General features: G+C 49.6%; 1 protein-coding gene across 3 annotated transcripts; it reads right to left on the reverse strand.

Moving 5' to 3' along the window:
- Positions 1 to 969: 969 nt before the first annotated feature.
- TBCEL (tubulin folding cofactor E like) lies at positions 970 to 22,537 on the reverse strand. Of its 3 annotated transcripts, XM_021543391.2 has the most exons (9): positions 18,665 to 18,711; positions 18,306 to 18,465; positions 17,903 to 18,052; positions 15,440 to 15,579; positions 13,313 to 13,494; positions 11,400 to 11,656; positions 9,707 to 9,833; positions 9,089 to 9,205; positions 970 to 5,094 (listed from the first exon to the last, which is right to left on the reverse strand). In XM_021543391.2, the coding sequence occupies exons 1-9, from the start codon at positions 18,701 to 18,703 to the stop codon at positions 4,776 to 4,778; spliced, it is 1,491 nt and encodes a 496-aa protein (XP_021399066.1). In that variant the 5' UTR covers positions 18,704 to 18,711; the 3' UTR covers positions 970 to 4,775. The 3 variants fall into 3 exon arrangements, with proteins under 3 accessions (XP_021399066.1, XP_021399067.1, XP_021399068.1); XM_021543392.2 differs by lacking the exons at positions 18,306 to 18,465; positions 18,665 to 18,711 and adding an exon at positions 22,471 to 22,537; XM_021543393.2 differs by lacking the exons at positions 18,306 to 18,465; positions 18,665 to 18,711 and adding an exon at positions 22,471 to 22,488 and having other exon boundaries at positions 17,903 to 18,049.
- Positions 22,538 to 22,946: the final 409 nt, after the last annotated feature.

Here is a 22,946-nt window from a genome sequence, read left to right on the forward strand (position 1 = left end):
TTGCTAGCAGCAATCTTTCATTTTTAAATTTATTTTTACCTTTTTCTATGCCAACAGCTATTTTAGGAGGGCAGAATATCAGCACTGAATGATATTCCAGGGGCAGATTACTTCCAGCCTGTATCCCAGCTCTTCCCTTCCCTCCCATACATTTTAAACACAACCAGCTCCAGGAAATCAATTGATTCTCCTCATTCTGTTTTGTAACAGAGAGAAAACTGGTGGAAACAGGTTTCCCTCTGCTCCTTTGTCAGTTTAATATTCTGGTCCTGTTTGTCCTGGGCAAGTGAACACTGATGAAGTTTGATTAGGTCTCACTGACTCTTTGGGGAAGATTTTGTCTTCCAGCCTCTCTTCTTTTGGCAGGGATGTTCCCATCATGCAGCACTGAATAACCAAACACTTCTTAATAATTCTAGCGGAAAACTTCCTCCCATGCCTTAACTCAAGGAAAAACAAGCATTCAAAGGTGCCACAAGGGCTTCTGTGGCTGCCTGGCCTTGGCACAGCAGCCACAGGCAGTGCCTTGGCTCGTTCCCATCTCAAGGACCTGGCCCAGCCCATGGAAGATGCCCTGGCAGTGGATTTGCCCAGGAGCTCTTTCCCATCCAGAGGAGCATCTCTCTCCTCCTGCTTCCCCCAGGGTCATTTGGTGCAGGCCATGAGGGTGAAATTTCTTTTAACCCCAAGGCCAGTCCCTCTGAGGAGAGAGAGTGCTCCAGCTTTATTCCTCATCTGGAAGTGGGGATGAGTCCCAGTCCTACAGTCCAGAGGATGAACAGATCTCCAGCTCTCCTGGAAGTGACTTCTCTCCTTGCACAGGTGAGGCTGTGCCCAAGCTCATGGACAGAACAAAACCATCAACAGGACAAAATAAAAATCCCAGCAATTTTCACTCACACCTTTGGGGTGATAACAAGGAACATATTTTCATGGGACACAAAAGTGCAAAGCTCAGGACACTGGGGGTTTTAGTGTAAAAACTTACATAAGTTTATTGAACTGATCCAAACCAATGACCTTTTTTGGCCTGAATTCCACCACTAAAGTCTGCGAGCAAACCAAAGGCAAATTGTGGGAGCGGGAGGTGTATCCCCTGGGAGAGAAACAAGAATAAAAAACCAGATGGACTTACAGTTCTTCTTCTTCGAAATTACATATGGATGCAACATTAACAGGGAGCAAGAATAGATCTTAATGTATAAATTATAGTTGAAGTTTCCAGGAACTGCAGAAAAGCAATCACAGAGGGAAAGGCCCGAGAGGGCTGAACCCCTCTAACGTTGCTCTGGGGAAGGCGTCTCTCTGCTGCCTAAAAAGTGCCACATCCAAACGAGGGAGGCTCAGCTGCCAGGAATACAAATTTTAGCCTCTGGGCTGCTTTAAGCACCTCGTTTGCATTCTCAAATCTTGCACAGGAACAGAACCTACAGAATCTCACTGGCAAGCGAGGAGGCAGAGCCGCTGCGGCGCCTCCGTCGGATTCCAGCCCCGAGGAGGAGAGGCCACAGGGAGCCACGGGTCACACCTGCCACCAGCACGCCTGCAGCTCCCAAAAAACGAGGTTACAAACCCCAGCCAGCGAGCAGAGGACAGCCAGCACCCTGTGCATATTCGTAACAGCAATCTGCCTGGAACATCTGGCCAAAAACACGGATATTGAACAGGAACATCTCCAAAAACGCACGGCGCGGCGTGGGACTCGGCACACGGAGCCGTGTGACACTTTGGTATACAGCTGTCACCCAGGTGCTCTGCACGGGCTGCCCGTGGCAGACTTTGATGCAAAAACCAGCAGGAACAACACAACAAAATGCCCTCAGACAGAAGGACACACAAGCCAGGGAAGCTTGCACATCTATTTTGTTTTCTCAGCGGATGTGACAGACCCAGGGACCTTTAGCTGAAGAGGGCACACGCTGGCAATGCCTGGACATGGCCCCTCCTGACATGGCAGAGGTTTAAATCAAACCTCCTGCCACATCTGCACCCAAACCTCCTCTCCCACTCAAAACCTTCTCCTCTCTCCCCAAGGCATGTTGGGTGGCACACACACAGGACCCTACCCCACAAGGTATCATGATTTGGGGTATTTTGCCACATCCCTGTGTGCTGTTTGGTCCCACTTCCCACAGCTGATCATCTGCACACACAAACTCTCTCTGGCTTTTGGGTTGAGTCCTTCTCCTTGGGAAGCCAACCGAGACTTTTGGTTTCTACCCCACACCTGCTCCACCATCTGCACACAAGGTGAATGCCTTGAGAAAAACCTTCCCCTGGAGAAGTGGTAGGGTGGTGATTTCATACCCTGAATGGACCAGGGGAGCAGGTTTGGGTGTCAGCACCAAATCCCCAGCACTTTTTAACTTTCTGTGTTCTCTTTTTCCATCTTCCAGTTCCCGCCAGGTCTGTCACAAAAAAAAGCAGCATTTACTGCCAGTTCTGAGCTGGTGACAGCACCGATCCCTCCATGGACAGCCCAATTTTTAGTGGGCAAACAAACTTAAAAGCACGTACTTGGCCTTTCTTTATCATCCCATTCCACATTTAATGGCCTTTGTTTATTCCCTTCTCTGAAACCCAGACACTTAATTGTGCTGAGGAAGTTGGTCAAGAGTTACAGCATCTCACTAATGGCAGGTGCAATGCCATAAATACACCCACAGAGGCAATTACTGCTCTGGAAAATTGGGTCAGAGATACTTTTGCATCCCCATAGGTCGCTTGCCTCGGACTCTGCAGCCACTCAGGGAAAACCTACTTACACTGGAGGTCAAGGGCTGAAATAGGCTTCTAATATTAAACAACCATATCTTCATAAAACTTTGCTTTATAACAAAATATCTTATTAACCACAACTTTTCCTATTGGTAGGTATGTATATATCATACAGAAGTGTTGGCTTAAGGGTTCTGCTATCAGGCAGCAAATTATTTTCGCTGCCCAAACGGAAAATACATCTTCAGTAAAGCTCTAGCTTATAAAAGCATCATTTTATGTTATACTGCCACTATCTCCCTGCTGTTTAGTTTACAGATACCACGGATCTATGGAAAAAGCTATGCTACCTATGGAAAATCTCACTCCCTTCCCTATTGCTCACCTCAACGGGGCCAAGAAATTGCTATTTTTGGCAGGGGTATGAGGCACAAATTAGTAACTTGTTTTAAATCCTCCCGTTTTAATCCTTGCTTTGGGTAAGGAACTAATCCCCTCTGAACAATCCCCACATCCTAAACCTGAAGACTATGAGATAATAATAATAATACTTTGTCCCCTCCCCAATGATCCCACCCCACAATCCAGGTAAAACGTGAAGAGAAATACACAACTCCAAGAATACCAAAGGAGCTCGGTGATGTGGGAAAAAGCATCCTGGGAAAGAAAGTGCACGTGGGGATAAAGGGAGCATTTCAAAATGAAGGTCAGGAGTTCACGTGTAACTAGAGCCCTCGCTGCACAGCTCCAAAAACTGCTGAGCAGCTGCTTGTAACCAGGAAATTGGGAAAGTCTTGAACTTGGAGCGGGGAAGACACAGGAAAGCGAAACGAGAGAGAGAAAAAGGAGGATTTCACTGAGCAGGCAGGGGAATCTGCTCTGCAGTAGAAAACGGGGCCTACGTGAAGCAGCAGCACGCGATGCCTACGAGGGACACGTGGGGGAAGGCAAGAGAGAGAGTGAAACCTCTGAACACGAGTCCAGCTGCTTTGCTCCTCCACTTCCAGAGGCTGATCCGAGCCAACGCATCCTCCGAGTTCGGACCCTACGCAGGGACCCCCGGCCAGGGGAAAGTGCTAGGTTTGAACTGGTGCAACAGCAACAAAACACAAACTTCAACTTGACTCTTCCTCTCTCCCAGGAGAGGAATTTTAGCCATTCCACTTGCAGCACCCACTGGTACAAGGTGAAGTGCATGGAGGATCTCTTCAGCATCAGGATGGACAACAGGGGAAGCTGCTCTTCAACCCCTTGTTGACCTGTTGTTCTAAAAGCCCTTCCAATGCAGCGCTCATCCACCACCTCCCAAAATTCACTTTCCAACACAGCCTTTATCCCCACAGGCTGCAGGCACCGTATGAGATGGGTACAGCAGCCAAAATCTCTTTTGTCCCCCCCAAAATCAGGTGGATGTAGGGTGTGCACTTTGAAAAGAAAGTTTCTTTCTGGGAAGTTCTTTTCCTTTCCTCCATGTTGTGCACTCACAGAAAGCAAACCAGTGGAGTGAAGTGGATGCACTAAAGTACCTGAGCTCTGAATCAAGCAGAATACTGATGGAGATCTTTCCTGTGAACTCGAGCACAACAAAAGGTTGAGACAGCACCAAGCTGCAAGAAAATACTACAGCAAGCTCGAGCCACAGTCGGATAGCTAGGCCAAAGGGAGATTTGGTGGAGCAAAACACCAAAAAATTTAGGAAAAGAAAACAACAGGTCAAATTCTGCACCGAGCTGTCTCCTCCCTTATGGACCCTGGCATTGTTTAGCTTGAACAACTGACCATTCATGCCAAATCACGAGTATACCGGAGCATCAAAGGAAACATCAAGGTATTGCCCACACTGAAACACACGTCCTGAAGTCAATTGTCACCTCAAGGTCACCTGCAGTGGATGGTGGGCATGGTTCTCAGATCAGGGCACTTCCTCCGGGCTAAGAAATTACCTGCTACAGAAACACAACCAAACCTCAACCAACCAACCGAAATAAAAACCTTGCAAAAAACTCCTCAATGCATGTGTGTGGGTGTGTGGGGGCATGTGGGTGTGGGCAAAAAGGCTATTTCATTCTGGGCTCCACGTAAATTTTATCCCCATCCCGGATGCCGTAGGAATGTAGCGCCCGCGAGCTGTATTTCATCTCCTCGGGACCAAAAGGAGCTTCCTGGTCCAAGTAGAAGAGCAGCATGTTGCTTGTTGACAGCTGCACCACAGTTTTTAAGTGCTTCTTCAGCTCTGCCACAGTCTGGTCGAGGCGGATGGACATCTCCTCCACCTTGTCCTGGAAGTGAACCTCCACCTTGGCGCTGCTCTGAGGCCGCAGATCCACCACTGCCAAGGGCTCCAGCTTCCCGTACTTGGTGACCAGCTCGTGATACCTGGGAAATTCAACAAGCCCAGAGTTATGGTACAGGCAGTGCACATCTCCCAGGTCTGAGTGCTCCCCACACGAGACAACATAGACCCTGATTCCAGCTGGAAGCCCAGAAAGCCCAAGCACTCCAGTCACTGTCCCACAGTCCTCAGGCTGCAGCGTCTCACTAGAGAAAAGTGTCTTGCTGAGGAAGGTGAAGTTACCACCAGCCTGAGATGTTCAAGCTGACTGGTCTCAAAACAGCTTCCTGACAACAGAGTTTGGGCTCCTACAGTTTCAGAAATCCCAGCCGTGGCTGCAGCGGGATTTGGAAGAAAGAAGGACGCTGTGCTCACAACTCTACGCCTCCTGCTGCAGTGAAAACACTTCACTAAAGAGTGCCAGAACCAAGGTAGTGCTCACTGAAAGGACACAGCCTTCAGTTTAGATTCCCAGTATCTGTGGCCTCACGACTTAACTGATCATCAGACATTCCTGCTGTTTTCCAAAAGGCCCAAATGTTACACTCCACTGAGTACAGGATCATCAAATCACCAAAACAAGGTGAGCTGCTGCACACTTTGAGAGCTGATAACAAACAGGGCACTTCTTGCCAGCTGATCCCTCACACCTGCTCTAAAACAAGATGGGAACTTTACTAGCAGAGGCACACACTGCACTTGTCACCTTGTCCTTGCAGCCAAGTTCTCCGAGCGCTCTTCCCAAGGTCCCTGCAATGGAAAGTCTGTGTCACCCCCGCCCCCCTGGTATCGCTCCCATCGGGCCAGGCTGGATCTCCCTGCCTGGCTGGGAAAGAGGAGGAATGGCAGCACAAAACACAATGGGGCTGGGATGACAAAGGCTGAGAGCTGCCCGGGACAGGTAAGGTTTCAGAGCGCCGGCACAGAAAGGGCTTTGTGCTCCCGATGGGCGCGGCGGCACAGCCCCCGGGCAGCGGTGGGAGCTGGCAGGCTGCGGGACCCCAGGGAGTCCTGCTGGAGGCAGGAATGTTCCTGGAGAACAGCAGCCCCTCTGTGAGCTGGGCACTGAGCTAAGGGCCACAAGGCACTAGGATTTCCCCAGTCCCACGGACACCACCAGAGCGTCCAAAGGTGGGATGGTGCCCCGGGGTGGTGGGAGCAGCCCCATTTATCTGGAAAAGCCATTAGTGCTGAGAGAAAACAACACTCCCCAAGTCCAACCCACCTGCAGGCAGAGCAAATGCCAGCCAAGGTGTCAGCACTGGGGAGGGCTTCTCTTTCTCTGGAAGGATTTGCCAGCAGCAACAGCCGATGGGAAAGAGGGAGAGAGGAACCCACCTCCTGCTGCTCCAACCCCTCAGCCCCCTTTGGGACATCCCTTTAACTCTCAGCATCTCTGCTGCTGCACATCAGCAACAACTTCTGGGCCAGCCACAATTACTGTTGTGATTCATGCACTAACTGAACCAGGCTGATGGTGGGGAGAGGATGAAGAGGGGGACAAATTTCAGACAAGCTGAGAGAGAACCACCATGAGAGAGCCATGATTATCCAAATATGTGCTGTAAATAGGTGGTGGGTCAAGCAACGCTGTCTGAAATTTTCTTGTGTTGAGGAAGGGTAGAATGAGCTTTGCACCTTCCTCCTTTGTAAGTGAGCTGCAAAGAAAGTGGGGAGTGTGAGCGACTGACTGCCCTCAAATCAGTCAGGACCAAGGTACATGGATGTTTTGGACCCCAATAATAGGCACCCTGGAGACTTTTCTAATCACCCCTTGCAGCCTGGCAGACACTGAGGCTGCTGAAGACCTGAGCCTGGCTGAAAGTGTCTGTGATACTCTGCAGATAAACAGTGGAGCAGACAAGCAGAGGGCTCATTAAAACCCCCCAGACACGAGGACGTCACTCCACAAGACAGCCAATATTGGATTGTGCACCCGGCGCTCCCTGCAGCCACGACAGCCACAGAGATAAATTGTTCCTTCCATTTCCCTGCCTGCCTGATCCCTTCCAGCTGCAGACAGCAATGCAGCAAGCAGGGGGGCTCTGGTGACAGAGCTTATCACAGGCTGCACCTTGCCAGTCTGGAGGGGGCTGCTCCCACTGTGAAGTTTTCCCTGCTCAAGTTGTTCTCCTTCTGCTCGAGGCAGCACTGCAATGCAGATGTCAGACCCCAGGCACAACATGTGTGTCTTGATTAGTTTCTAATTGCAAACCACTTCTGGAGCCACCACACCAGATTTGGGAGCGAGGAAGGGGAAGCTTTAGCAACAAACAGACACAAAATCCCTCTGCATGGAATGCCAGCTCTCCCTTTGGACAAGGGCTGCTGAATGTGGGTTCAGGAACTGAAACCCAGCACTGGGGACACCCTCAGCCATCTGCAGCCTCACTAGGAAAGAGTCTGCAGTGGCACTCAACCCCTCCAGGACACAACAACCCTCTCTGGTAGCTGCAGAAGTCTCTTGGAAACACTGCACAGATGAAGGGATTCGGACAAAGAGGCCATTGACCATGAAAAAGGCAGTACCAGTGTTTAAAGGCTAAGAAGTCTGAGGGGGAGGTGATTTTCTAGCAGAAAGCTGGCATGCTGCTCAAAATTAGCCTGGTTTTCTAGGATGGGTGAGATGTCAGTAAATTTTTACATGAGATCCCACCTGCAAACCAATCCCAGTGGTGTGTGGTGATGTGTAACACACAGCCTGTTCCCAAAACCCATGTCCTAAACATCATGAGTGCCTAAAGCTGCACCCCACTGTGTCCTTCCCAGCAATATATGGATCACTGACATTCTGTCACCACCAAACACAAGAAATATGAAATGTTATGGAAATTAATACCTTTTGGGAGCAGCACCATGAGCTCACAGTCCCAGTCTCCCCTTCCCCTTCCTCTCTCCTTCATTCTGCTCTTATCCCTTCCAATATTTCCTTCAATTTTTATGCTTCAAGGCCCTCTAAAATTACAAGTCAGGACTTGTCCTCAGAAAAAGGACCAGCTGGCTTGTCTCTCTGATTGCATGAGTGCCCTCTGCCTCTGAACTGACCCCAGCATGCTTTTAACAAATATTGTAATCACTGACCCTATTAATATTCACACAAAATACAATGCCCTCATTCCCCATTCCAGCTTTCCCACCCCTTTACTGGATTGGCAAGTCACATATCTAGTACTTTAGAAAAACAAGAGGCATTTTAGCTGAGAGTTAAGCAGAGGAAAACACTGAGCAGATGCCATTTGCACTCTGTCATCCATGCCAGGCCATACCTGTGACTTTCAGTGTGTCCCCACCTCTGTCTGTGCCCTGAGAGTCACACACACACACTCCTGTCCTACACCTTTTCTGTAATAAAGGAAAATAAAGCTTTGCTGTCCAAAAGCATGTGAGGGTTCAGGGCAGAGGGCAGGTAAAGGCAGTGGCCTGATGCTCCATGATCCCTCCTCAGCCCATTAAAAGCAGTAAGTGGATGCTGGCACAAAAAAGACACAGACTGAACAGCATCTGTCCAAGTTCATTAGTTTACCAAGATGAACGGATCATTGGATGTACTTTTTTGGCAAAGAAAACACATCAGACTTGTGATTTGCAGGCCTGAAAGTGAGGGGACAGCTTCCCATTGCCAGCCACATTCCACACACCAGATGGTCCAGAGGATGAGATGCTCTGGCCTGGCAGTGGAGAGCACGATGTGTCCTGGCTTTGGGCACTCCCAATTGCAGGTGGATTATGAAGGGAGCTGTGGGAGAGCCCAGGAAACAATGAAGGTCATGAACTGAACATTCCTGTTGTTTAATGGCACTTGACACAGGAACTTTTAAGACCAAATGTGACTCAGGAGTGACCCCAGAAGTCATCAGACAACAAGAACACAACAATTTCAGCCCAAACTGAAATTTGGGCTGAAATTGTTGAAGGCGCCAAGGCTGGAGGAAGGTGAGGGGTGTCTTTTTCATGGAACAGCTGGCACGTATTTCCCATCAGCTGGCCAGTCAGCACCCTTCTGTCCCTGCTCTCCACTGCAGGACAGAGAATTCCTACCTGAAGGGCACCTCCTCCTCGGGGAACTCCATGTAATAGCGGATGAAGAAGCGCTCCGAGTCCTCCCGCTCGCTGTCGGCCACGATGCTGCCGTTGAGCTTGGTGATGGATGGCAACCTGCAGGCACACACCAAGAGCCACAGTCAGCCAGGAGGGGAGCCCAGACAGGCTCACCAACAAGGCAGTCACATCAAAGTGCCTCAGCTTTAACACCGTGAGAATTCCTGCCAGGAAGCTCAGGCCTCAATCCCTTTGAGAGAGCAGGAAAGTTCCATGTAATTTGTCAAGAGCACCCAAAATCAGGCATTTTCATTTCACCACACGTGCACAGATATGTAGGAGCCTCCCAAAATCCCCTGAGAAGCAGAGCAGTCAGATTTAACATTTTCACTTCTCTGATTTTTCCACAAAAGAAGCTCCAATCTTTCTGCATTCCCACAGAACTCCATCTCCTACCAACCTCTTCCTCTGATGAGCTGCTCCCACCCAACAAATCGAGCTCCAATCTTTCTGCATTCACACAGAGCTTCATCTCTTGCCAGCCTCTTCCTCTCATTACCTGCTCCCACCCCTTTCTTGCCTTGTCATGTTTCTGCTGAGCAGAACAAACCAACAGACCTGGCTATTAGCAGCTTCCTGCGTTCCTCGGTGGTGTAAGACTGCAGCAGAGGAATTCCCAGCAATTTCACTTCCTCAAGCTTCGGGAAAGAATTTAACTTGTCAATGTCTTCCCAGCAATGCAGACCTGCTCAGGAGGAAAGATCTGTGTTAACAAACACAGAAAACACATCATGGATCCAAGATAATCAGACACAGCCAAAGAACATATGTGACAGGAGAGTGTCATTGCTGCTCCTTTGAGAAATTGGCTTTTTGCTCACAATGTGCTGCTAAAAAAATCAACATTTGCTTACAAGACAGAGTACTGAATTTCTCTTGTGCTGTTTCCATGTGTATAAGGATGCTCTCCATGGCTCTTTTATGGACCACTCAGCCCCTGGCCTCACTGCTGGGGACTGACCAGCATCAGTGATGTGTCTATAAAGGGATGCTGCCTTCAGAGTTAAAAGCCACCAGCACTTCTTTCATTCCAGGCATCACTAAACGGCCATCAAATGGCTTTACCTCAACACACACAACCACCTTGGGTCCCATTTCTGCTCACAACCCAATGGTGAAACAGTCCCAGAAGCCATCCAGCCATTTAATGAAAAAGGTTTTAACTCGTTTGCAGCCCCCTCAAGACTTGACATTTGGGATAACAAAGCAAGCAGGGAGGGCAAAATAAAACAAAGCTGAGGATTGAGCACAGCAGAGCCGTGATTGTGTGATGAGATCAACACAACTCATCTTGCAGTGCTCACCTGCCAGAACTTCAGAGTGCTGTAGCTTTCTCTAAAACCCCCAAAAAGTTTTAACAAGCTCCTTGGGATTCCTATTTGACTTTCAGCTCCCAAAACATCAAAATGCAACACGGAGCCCAGAGTTCTTAAGCACCTGGCATCAAAACTGCAAAACTACTTACCAGAGAAGCACTTGTTCCTCGGTGAGACAGTGCTTTCAAATGCAGCTTAACAGGCTTTTCCTCCTCTAGTTAAGCTTTTATTACAGGGATTCCTTGATGCTTACATTGTAGGGCATGTTAATAAAGTCCCTTCTACATGCCTGACACTTCAGCAGCACTTGCACAGCATATAAAGCTGTAAAGAACAAAAGCTGCTGGTGCATGAAGCACTCCTGCAGATGAGTTTCTGGTGTATGTGTCATACACAAACACATCACAGCCCCCACGAGCTGCCCTGCAGCTCCTTCTCTCCCAGCACAGGGTGCTCTTCCCAATATTCCAACTGTTCATTCTCTTTCTGGAGCGTTGGCTGAAAATTCTCTGGGGCTGGAGTGTAAAAGCAGCTGCCAGCATCACTTGTGAGGCTGTAATGACTGAGCACAGATTCTGCTGGGGATGCTTGATCCACGCTGCACACCTGCACATGGCCTCATTTTACCCGAGATAAAACAGGGAATAAAGGGAAAATGGGATTCTTTCATCCCCTTCACTGCCAGACATTTATTTATCCTTCCCCAGCCAGGAGTACCTGAGGCCGGGATGGGAAACAGAGGGAAACTACCAACATAAAAAACCTTTCCAGCTCATTTTGATTAACTGGTCCACATTGCTTTGACTCATCTTTTGATATGACTGACTACCCAAAGCAGCAGGAAAATCCCACAGATGGGCAAGTTCACTGCTTGTCTCTATACAGAGGAGAGACTGATCAAGCAACAAAACCCATCCCAGCTTCCAGGCTCTCACCTGACTTGTGCAAGTTGATGGATCTTAGGTTGGGGAAGAGCCTTGCCAGGGAATCTTCTGACTCTTCAATGGTGGTGAGGTTGTTGTTAGCCAGGATAAGTGTGTCCAGTGATGGAAACATAATTCCCAACTTTCGAATTTCAGTCCAGTCTTGAAGATTATTGTCAGTTATGTGGAGTAGCTTGAGAGACTGACAGCAAACTGGAGAACAAGACACTGTTTCGTAGTCGTTAAGGCACAGGAAGAGTTCCTCCAAGCTGCACAGGGCAGAAAGGATCATGTCATCAATTTTATGTGATTTTAACAAAACTTTCTGTAACAGCTCAGAGAACCTTGGTGCAGAGAAAGCTTTTGAGCACTCCATACAGAGTGTTTCAATTACATCTCTGCTCCCATCCATATTTTCAGAGATTAAAAAAACCTTTCAAGTGTTCCCTGAGTCTCTCCCAGTATTGTGTAACAGATTGGTTGGGGTTGTCTTCTGCTTCTGTGCCCAACAAGCCACCAATCCAGCTCCAACTGGGACCTGCTCCCAGTGCTCTCATCTTAATTTAAAATGCAGTTTTGATACAACACTGATGATGATTTTTCCCCCCCATGTCACTGCCAAAGATTCCCATTAAAGAAAGTACAGATCCCAGTAAAGAAAGAACAGATCCCAGTAAAGAAAGAACTGGTCCCACTAAGTTTTCAGACTATTCTCACAATCCCAGAGAAGTGCAGGCTGGCCATGCAGGACATTCTGCTGTCATCATCTCTGCTTACAAAGCCACACAAAGAGGGATCTATCATCAAAATGAAGCCACTGAGGACACCCACAGGAGCAGAATTCCAAGGTGGCCCATGACCAAACCACAGAAATCAACACCTTAGCACAGAGAAGCAGGATGAAATATTCCTTGACAAGTGGCCAGACCCTCAGAGGTACCTCCCATTTAACAGGTATGTCCTGCACCATTCACTGCACAGTGACTCAGAGGGAAGTGTGACCCTCCTACATTTTTGGGGTCATTACCCATCTCTGGTATTTAGGTTTGGAGGAGGAGAAGGCCTGGGCTTTGCAGCACCACCCAAGTTTGGTTTTTAGGACAATGCAAAGCACTCATCTGGAGTTCCCAAACTCCCAAAGGAAAGATCTTCTCTACTGATCACAGAATCACAGAATAATGAGGTTGGAAGAGACCTCTAAGATCATCAAGTCCAACCTATGCCCTAACACCACAACTAGACTACAGCACCAAGTGCCAAGTCCAGTCTTTTTTTAAACATATCCAGAGATGGTGATTCCACCACCTCCCTAGGAAGACAATTCCAGTATTTTATTAATCTTTCAGTGAAAAATATTTTTCTAATATCCAACCTGTACCTTCCCTGATGTAGCTGAGGCTGTGTCCTCCTGTTCTGTCACTGCTGCCCAGGGGCAGACATCACCCCCACCTGTCTGATCCTCCCTTCAGGAGTTGTGGAGAGCAATGAGGTCACCTCTGAGCCTCCTCTTCTCCAGGCTGAACAACCCCAACTCCCTCAAACGTTCCTTGTAGGGTTTGTGTTCCAAGCCCCTCACCAGCCTCGTTGCCTCCTCTGGACGCACTCAAGCATCTCAACGTCCTTCCTGAACTGGGGGGCCCAGAACTGGACACAGCACTCAAGATGTGCCCTCACCAGCACCGAGTATAGGGGAAGAATGACCTCCCTACTCCTGCTGGTCACACAATTCCTAATGCAGGCCAGGAGCCATTGGCCTTCTTGGCCACCGAGGCACACTGCTGGCTCATATCCAACTGGCTGCCACCAGCACCCCCAGGTCCATTTTTGCTTGATGATGTTTGCATCCTCACAACCCCCTCACCCCTCAGCACATGGCTCCATAACCCAGCCTTGAGTGCAGCAACCCCCCAGGCTGCCAGGCTTACTCTGGTAATTCCTGCAGGATGGTGTGCACTGTTTCCCAGGAAGCTTTGCTGTTGTTGAGCACAAGTTTGCGGACGCCAGCGAAAGACCCAGCGCAACTTCTCTCTAAAACGGACAAACTGAGAGGGTTGGAACTCAGGTTTAGAAACTCCAAGTGGGGGACGTTGGACACAATTTTACTGACCTAAGTGGGGAGGGAAGAAAAACAAAAAATAGAAAGAAATGTATATCAGGCAGTAATCGGACCTCTGGCAATAATATTCCACCTCCTAAAAGGGGCCCTGTGGAATCATCACAAAGCAATGATATGGGGAAAAACATAGGGATATCTGCCTGTAATTCATACTCCAGGCATTCCTGATCTAGATGGATTGGTTAATTGCTCATTCTCCTCAAGAGTTCATTTAATTACACTCTAGGAGCAGCTTGATAAGAGAAAGGCAGTCCCTGGGGAGAGGTCATAAATCCACCTCCACCCCAAGGCTGAGCAGCTGAATGTTCCAGGGAGCCCTCCCTCACAGGGGGCCATGGTCACTTCTCCTGCCTCCATGGCCAGCACTGAGCACTTGTGCAGCTTCCCACTGCTCCCCACAGAGCTCAGCCAATGCCCAGTTCCCTCCTTGACTGGGGAACTGAGTGGGAAGCAGCTTCCAACACCAGTGGACATCATGCAGAAATAATTGTGAGTCAGAGAAGAGCTCCACTGCATGAAGCTTTTGGATGGGCAGAGATGGGCAGAGAGAGGTCAATAAAGGGCCCAGCTACTGGCAAAGGAGAGATGGGCACACAGAGGTCAATAAATGGCAAAGGGGGATTCTCTCATGAACTCAAGTGTGCAACGAGTCTGCCTCACCCCACACCTCCTCTCAGGTGAGGTCATGGTTTAGGTGCTGCACCTCAGGAATTAAATAGGCAAATTGAATGAGATCAGTCCACCAAAACCACAGGATTTAGGAAAAAAATGGCTTATGATGGATAATTGGAAGAAGGGTATTTTTTTCAGTATCATCATACTATAATAAGGAAAGGAGGCATTAAACTTCTTCTTAGTGGGTATAAAAAGCTGTTCTATAAGGAACAGTGATGATGCTCCTCCTGCCTGCTGAGAACAGGGCAGGCAGAAATTGGCTGAAATTGCAGCACAGGAGACTTAAATTACACAGTTTGGCCTATGAGGTTATTAGCTAAGCATGGGAACAGACTACCTAGAGATTTGGAATCCCCAGCACGGGGCAGGTTTTAGGGGTGGGGAGATATTTATCTGGTGTGGATGGGCTGTGAAAATGTAATCCTGTCTCAGAGGAAGGGGCCAGCACACACTTAAGCCTTTCAGTTCCAGGGCAGCCTGCAGAGACTGCACACAGAGCAGGGTGTGAGATGTGCAGCTTGTGAGTGACCAGTGTGTGACCAGATAGGAGCTCAGCCCCCCTGAGCTGGGACACTGCAAACACTGCATTCCCTCCCTGCCTAAAGACATGACAATCTGATGGCACAAAAGCCCATGATATCCTATTTTTTTCCACGTATTTCCAACAATAAACACTAACGTAAAAGGACAGCATAATCCAGTGAGGAACTTAATGACACTTGAATGGATTGAGATTGTTTCACTCCTGTTACATTGCATTTATTGAGCATTATTTCACCCAAGCACTTCAAAGGATTTTACAACAGCATTCAGCATTAATTAATGAGGCTGCAGAAATACCCTTTGTGGTAAATATTATTAAATCTCTTCTGCAGATAAGGCAATAAATGTGGAGAGGGAATTAATACCTTGCCCACCATCACAGTGGCAAAGCTGGAATCAACTGCCACTCTGTTAAAAATTAAACTGCTCCTTAACTTCTTGGTGTTAGAAATGCCAGTTCCAGTGCTTTGCATGATGAAATAAAATAAAAATACAGATTTTCCACCCACGGGCCAAGACTAAGTCACAAGGTACAGGAGTCAAGTGCCACACTGGATTAATTTCATCACATGTATTGCTGAGTTGCTGTCAAAGTAAATAAACATCATCTTCAGAGATGAGAAAGAAGCCACAAAAATGGAACTCTCCTCGATGCAATGCATTTGCAGTCAGTAATAGCTGGGAAGGATACCCAGTGAGGTGCCCATCACCATTTTACCTCGTGCCAGTCTTCCAGTTTGTTGTCAGAGAGGTCGAGCTCAAAGACGTGGGCGCAGAAGGCGGCGATCTCGTTCTCGTCCCCGGCACAGGTGATGCCACAGCTGTTGAGCACCAGCACACTGGGCAGGTTCAGGCGGTCTGGCACGGGGAAAAACAGAAGCTGCCTCTGCTCAGCACTGCCTTGGATTTACAGAACCCAGCCCCAAACATGGATGTTACAGCCAGCAAGAGAAATCCACCAGTAACGGCAGAATTTACACTGATTTCAGGTTAAACAGGGATTTTGTAACAGACACCAGCCTGAAGCCTTGGTTGTAAACATGATGTACCACTGCTATCAGTGCTCTTCAGTTCTTCCCTGTATTTCTGTGTATTTCAGGCCTGTCCTTTGTCATTTATGGGCTGTCTCCTATCTGTGCTTGCCACAACTTCTGCTCTTCCCCAGGCAGCTGCTGCTGCAGATAGGACACAGGACTAGGGGAGTGCCAGCTGCACAGACTCCCTTATCCTCCTGCCCTGAGCCCACTTGGGCCTAGTAACAGCCAGGAGGTATTTAAACATTTCTTAGGAGGTATTTAAACTTTTCTTAGGAGGTATTTAAAACTTTTCTTAAGAGGTATTTAAGCATTTCCTTTCTGAGCTTTCCCTTCCCAAGGTTCAGTGTAGAGCATTCATTCAAAAGCTCAAATCTCTGCTCTGCCTTTCCATTTCTGTTGTGGTTTTGCTCCAGCCCCTCCTCAGACAGGTAAATGTACTCAAAGCTACAACCAAGGGCTTGGACCTCAATCACAGCCTGCTGTGCTAAGGCTAAACCATGGCAAAAAGCTGGGGGTTTGTAACAGGAAACAATTTCCACTGAAGAAATCCACGTTGAGGCAAGGCAAGCCATCAGTCTTACACTCCTTCATGTACAACATGGCTTTCCCGCCTCTCTGGAGCAGGAAAATCCATTAAAATCTAACCACAAGCTCTTTCCTAAATAGGTGGCCCCTTTTTCACCTGAACACTTGACAGCTGCACAGCTAGAAAGGGATCCTGGCAGCAAACAATTACCTGGAGTCATCCAGGTTTCCAAGATTTCTGGCTCAGAAGTGTTTGGCTTCTTTAAAGGATAGTGTGGCACTTTGGGAATTACTAATGCAGTGTTTGTAAGTCATGTCTCAGTCATGTTTGAAGATGTGGCCTCTTTTCAGCTCAGGTGAGAGGTAAATTCACCTGCAGAGAGGGCACTGACTGAACATTCCATCAGGCCATTGTTCTGTTCTTGTTCATTTTGTATCCTGAGCTGAACTCAGGCCCTTTTTTCTTCTCTGTCAAACCCAGTTATTGGAAACTTCATCCAGCTGATTTCCATGGCTGTTTTCCCCTTTGGGGCTGGTTATGACACGAATTGACCTGATGGAAGTTTGGATTACTCCTAGGGATCATGATGAGCAGGATGTGTGACACAAAGAAGGGGCAGCTCTGATGGGATCAGTGTGAATCTCAGACCCACCCATACAAACCAAGAATTAAATGCCAACATCAGAGCGTGAGGGAGAACTAAAAGGTGTCACATGGATCTAATTCAGAGGAGATGGTGACACAGATTCTGCAGTCTGGGAGGCTCAAGGACATCCATGAGCAGCACAGAGCTTCAGACACACATCTGGCTAAATTCCCTCGAGGCAGCAAGGTCAGGAGCACAGGAGAGGGGAATTCTCCACTAGGTCACAAAGCATTTGAGCCTTGAGAAGACAAAGTACACTGCAGGTTCAACTGAGGCACTTGTCACTAAAGGAGAGATTCAACAGCTCATCCCTCTGCCTGAAATATGTCCCCTCCTGTGTACACTGAGCTCCTGTCCCTGCAGGCATCAAAGCAAGCTGCTGGCATGGGAACCAGTCTCAAATTTAGATATTTTATAATATAATAAAATAGCATAAGTAAATTATTATTTACTTATAAGTAAATTATTATACTATATGATAGTACAATATATAAATTATTATAATATAATAAAATAGGATAACATAATAAAATAGGAAAATATTTTAATAATAAAATAGGAAAATATTTTAATAATAAAATAGGAACAGTGGCCTGAAGGAAAGCTCCAAGGACTACTGTGCCCTCAAAACACAGACTGCAAAAGGCCTTAGGTCCATCTTCCACCCACGGGGCTGGAACCTGGTGATCTTGAAGATCCTTTCCAAGCCAAATTATTCTATTCTATTCTATTCTATTCTATTCTATTCTATTCTATTCTATTCTATTCTGCTGATTCTGTTATGCTGTAGAGAAATTTGGCTTTTTACACCAACCAGTTCAGTCACTTTCTACCTTTGTCAGATTCCAGTCTCTCAACTCTCCAGTAAAACACCACATTGTGATGGATCTTTTTCTGGGCAATTCAAGGTGATTCCTCTTTCAGCTGACTCCTCTCAGCACCCCCCAGATGCTCAGAAAAATCAGAATTTACCTTTCATGGGTGAGCCCTGTGGTGTTGCTGGGACGTGCACCCCCATGCCAGGCCCACGGCGGTAGGGGAAGTTCTCAGGGCTGTATTTCTCACACAGAACTTGCATGAAACTCCTTCCACTGGGCTGGTCCATGCTCCCTTCTTGGACTTCTGGTTAAAGAAGAGAAAAATAGAGCATATGAGCAGTCAGCAAGTTATATTCACTTCTAATAGTGGTGCTTCAGAGCACAGGGAAAGCAAGCAGATGGGTCACAGGTTTTATTTCTGAGCTTCAGACCATCTGAAAGAGGACAGGTCTCAAATTCAAGATTAAAATAAAACATTACTTGGAAAGAACCCAAAGCCAGAGGGTTTGGTGCTGTTACACACACAGCATTACAGGCCAAGTTCAAGACCTCCTTACCCCACGTGCTCTTCCAGGACAATTCCAGGCTGCAGAAGGTGACTTCTGCACTTGCCACTTCTGGACTTGTCACTTCTGCCCCTCCCACGAGGACTGTGAGAAATCCACAGCTATTCTCAAGCACATTTCCAGGGCAGCCAGGAGGGGAAGGAGCAAACAGCTGTTTGTGAGCAGGAGATTGCTCCAACAGCTGTTTGCCAACTTCCCCTTTCTGCTGTGTCACCAAACACCTTTCGGCCTGGCCAAAGGGTGTTTGGTGACACAGCAGAAAGGGGAAGTTGGCAAACAGCTGTTTGTGAGCAGGAGATTGCTCCAACAGCTGTTTGCCAACTTCCCCTTTCTGCTGTGTCACCAAACACCCTTTGGCCAGGCCGAAAGGCAATTTCTGCCAATTCCATTCTGCAGCTGCCTAATGTATCTGGGAGATAATGACTGTGCCCTTCATATCTGGGCATGGCACAGAACAGCACAGGAAGGAGGCTTTGCCTCATCACCCACAGCTGAGCTGCCTGGAGAGATACTGACAGTCAGCTGGGAGTGTTTTTGGCACCAGGACCCCTCCACGTCCAAGGCTCTGCCCTGCCCAGGTGGGATTCAGCCTCTCTCTCTGCCCTGTTTTCCTGTGCATGCTCTGAACTTGGCATTTGATGGGTTTGTAGCTCATTAATGAAGAGATTGTTCTTTCCAGAGGCCTCCTGGTCCTGCTACCCATCACGGACACAGCATCACAATCCTGACCATGCAGGAACCAGTGCAGGCTTCCTACACTGCACAATTAGTCATAGGGCAGCTTTTCCACTAATTACTGCAAAATTAGTTTTAAATCTCAAACTAGGGCCACACATCCATTGCAAACCATGTTGCTAATCTTGAATTAAAGTTTCTGCCCGTTTTTTTCCCTTGGACTTGTTATAGACAAGGATATAAAGATAGATATAAAATTCTAAACAGAAGTGATTTCACCTAGGCTCCCTCTGCTGAGAATCACCTGCTTAACAAGTTCCACTTCACTTCTTCATAACCAGACTACCTAAAACCCACCAACCAAAAGGATTTGAGGACAGTAAGCAGCAAGTGACTGAAGCGTGTTATAATTTTCATATTATATATAAAGTTTAAACATCACAAATAGGGACTTACAGGATTAGTCTTTAAAAAAACCCCAAACCCACCATTTTCATCTCTCAACAGCTTGGTTGATTCATAGCTCAAACTTGACTCATGTCACCACTCTATCTAGAATCAAAAAATAAATCCTCAAACTGGAGTTTGATAGGAACAAGGCGTTCCGTTTTAGGCTAAACCATTCCACATGCTACAGGAACAACGTGCACTGAGAGCTTTGGGCTGAAAGGCCTCGTTCCAGAGCATCACCCACAGGCAGACAGGGCTTTCCAAACACACATTCAGACCTCCTGGTCTGGAAATTCTGGAACTCCCATGTGCATAAAGCCCTCAGTCCTTCACGTGGCTTTTCCATCTGCTCCATCCCTCTTTATCTGCTGAACAAACAGCAGCTGGGAATCCCACAGGAGAAACTCACCTTAGAGGCAAAAAAATGGTGTTTTCAGCTCCAGTGTGAGAGCAGTCCAGAACTGAGAAGAAAAACTACTGACATTTATATCCAGAAACTTTGAATCCACAACATTTTCTTCCTCAAGCTCTACTTTTGAGCGCCGTGAGATGACAAAAGAGCCATGGAGTGGGCAGTCACCTTTCCCACCTCCCCTCCCATGGGATTCCACGTGCCCTGTAATCATCTGGGCTTCTATGAATCCCTACAATTGCCTGGCAGCAAGGAGCAGCAGGATGTGCCAAGGGAATGACAGGTTTCGAGGGAATGCTGTCAGCACAAGGGCAGGACAGGGTGACCTGCAAGGTGCACGTTTCTGACAGCTCCAGGAACAATTCAGGGCTCAAAATAACTCTGGGTTTTCTAAATGACAGCACAGAGTGCAAACAAGGCACTTTGGGCTTTGAGAGGCGGCAACAAATAGCTTTTGTTGTCAGGTTTCATTGCTCTGCTGCAGGGCTGTGGCCCCAGTGAGCAAGGACAGAGAACCCCAGAATGCTTCGGGTTGGAAGGGAGCTTAAAAATAATTTAATTCAAACCCCTCATTCCAATACTTTCCAGGCAAAAAATAGCCTTTGTTGTTAGGTTTAAGTGCTCTGCTGCAGGGCTGTGGCCCCAGTGAGCAAGGACAGAGAACCCCGGAATGGTTTCGGTTGGAAGGGAGCTTATAAATAATTTAATTAAAACCCCTCATTCCAACACTCTTCCAGCACCACCCCAGGGTGCTCCAAGGCCCATCCAGCCTGGCCTTGAACACTCCCAGGGATCCAGGGGCAGCCACAGCTTCTCTGGGCCCCCTGTGCCCACCCTGCCAGGGAGGAATTTCACCTCAATATCCAGACTGAAGCCACTCTGACATTTTGAAGCCATTCCTCCTTGCCCTGTCCCTCTCCCTCTGTCTCCCTGCAAGTGACTGGAAGGTCACACTGAGGTCACCCCAAAGCTTCTCCTCTCCAAGTGAACAATACCAACTCTGCCAGCCTTTCCTCCCAGCAGAGCTGTTCCATCCCTCTGATCCCTTCCCAAAAGCTCCACATCTTCCTGTGCTGGCATTCCCAAGCTGGAAGCAGCACTGGGAAGTGTCTGGAAAGAGAAGCACGACCCTGACTTGAGATTGATTCCAGGGAAAGCCAGAGTGCTGCTGCAGCTGATGGGTGAAGAGAGAACACTGAAAACAGCACAGAAAATATTTCCAGCTGATGGGTGAAAAGAGAACACTGCAATCAGCATGGAAAATATTTCCATCCCCTGTGCTGTGAGCTTCCAGGAGAAGAAGAGACCCTTCAGGAGAATGAGCTCATTAATGGCATGCTAATGAAATTCCAGTGCCACTCAAATGCCTTCGGGGCACATCCTGAACAGTCACACACCAAACACATCCCGACATGTTTGTACACACAGAAAACAAAGCCCAAGGAAGGGATGAAGGCACAAACATCCGCCTGCAAGGAGCTGCAACATCGTTCTCCCGAGACATGATTCAGGGAAATTATTTCTGAGATGCTCTCGAGAGGCAGAGGAGTGAATCACGGAATGGTTTAGGATGGAAAGGGACCTTGAAGATCGCCTAGTTGCAGCCCTCCTTGCCGTGGGCAGGGAGATCCCAGCAGGATTTCTCAGGAACTGGAGCAGGGCAGGGAGCCTGTCCCGCTGGGCCACCAGCACAGGCCACCAGCAGGTGAAACTTTGTCACGGGCCCATCACAGCCAGCCCGCTGCTGGCTCCCTCAGCCCGGCACTGCACAGGGATCAGCGGGACACACCCGGCCCGGCCCGGCCCTGTCCCAGCAGGTCCCCGCTGGAATCCCCTGTCCGTGCTGGGCCCGGGGCAGGACGAGCCCGCAGCCGCCCCCACAGGCTCCCGAGCCCCGAGGCCGCTGCCCGCCCCTCGCACGGCCTGCGACTGTCCCTGTCTGTGCCCCTGGCCCTGTCCCTATCCCTTTCTCTGTCCCTGTCCCTATCTCTGTCCCTGTCCCTGCCACTGTTCCTGTCCCTGTCCCAATCCCTATCCTTGTCCGTGTCCCTATCCCTTGTCCCCTATCCCTGTCCCTGACCCTGTCCGTGCCTCTGCCCGTGTCCCTGTCCCTGTCTGTGCCCCTGTCACTGTCCTTATCCCTTATCCCCTATCCCTGTCGCTGTCCCTGTCCCAATCCCTGTCCCTATCCCTATCCTTGTCCCTGTCCCAATTCCTGTCCCTGTCCCTATAACTTGTCCCCTGTCCCTGTCCGTGTCCCTGTCCGTGCCTCTGTCTGTGCCTCTGTCCCTGTCCCTGTCCCTACCCCTGTCCCCTCACAGCGGCCCCCGCGCTCCCCGCTGCTGGGGCTGGTGCCGGCCAGTGCCGGGCGTCCCCCGCTGTGCCTGCCCCTTGTCCCCGCTGTCCCTGTGGCTGTCGCTGTCGCTGTCCCCTCACACGGCCTCGGGCCGGCCCGGCTGACAGCGGCCTCCGCGCTCCCCGCTGGCGGGGCCGGGCCGGGCGGTGCCGGGGCTGCCCGGGCGGTGCCGGGCGGTGCCGCTGTCCCCTGTGGCTGTCCCCCCTGTCGCTGCCGCTGTCCCTGTCCCCTGTCGCTGTCCCGTCCCGTCCCGCCGCGCTCACCCAGGCCCGCCGGCCGCGTCCCGCACCGACCCGGAAGCAGCTCCGCGCATCACGTGACCGCCGCGCGCCCCCCGTTGCCGCGGAGACGGCGACGCCGATGACGTCACGCGGCCCCGGGCCGGCGTTCCCGGGGCGCGGCCACGGACGGAGCCGCGCCGGGCGGGCACCGGCCTCACCCACCGGGCGGGCACCGGCCTCGCCTCACCGGGCGGACACCGGCTTCGCCTCACCCACCGGGCGGGCACCGGCCTCGCCTCACCGGGCGGACACCGGCTTCGCCTCACCCACCGGGCAGGCACCGGCTTCGCCTCACCCACCGGGCACCGGCCTCACCCGCCGGGCGGGCACCGGCCTCCCCTCACCGGGCGGGCACCGGCCTCACCCGCCGGGCGGGCACCGGCCTCGCCTCACCGGGCGGGCACCGGCCTCACCTCACCGGGCGGGCACCGGCCTCACCCGCCGGGCGGGCACCGGCC

Source organism: Lonchura striata, chromosome 23 (genome assembly GCF_046129695.1).
Source record: "Lonchura striata isolate bLonStr1 chromosome 23, bLonStr1.mat, whole genome shotgun sequence".
NCBI classification, from domain to species: domain Eukaryota; kingdom Metazoa; phylum Chordata; class Aves; order Passeriformes; family Estrildidae; genus Lonchura; species Lonchura striata.

What these genes read in the sequence shown, in the direction of transcription:
- TBCEL (XM_021543391.2), bottom strand. Translation starts at nt 18,703, where the DNA reads ATGGAATTGGCAGAAATTGCCTTTCGGCCTGGCCAAAGG. An exon ending in CCTTTCGGCCTGGCCAAAGG is followed by an intron (nt 18,466 to 18,664) that starts GTGTTTGGTGAC and finishes GCTCACAAACAG; the next exon opens with CTGTTTGCTCCTTCCCCTCC. An exon ending in ATCCTGCAGGAATTACCAGA is followed by an intron (nt 11,657 to 13,312) that starts GTAAGCCTGGCA and finishes TGCCCTGTGCAG; the next exon opens with CTTGGAGGAACTCTTCCTGT.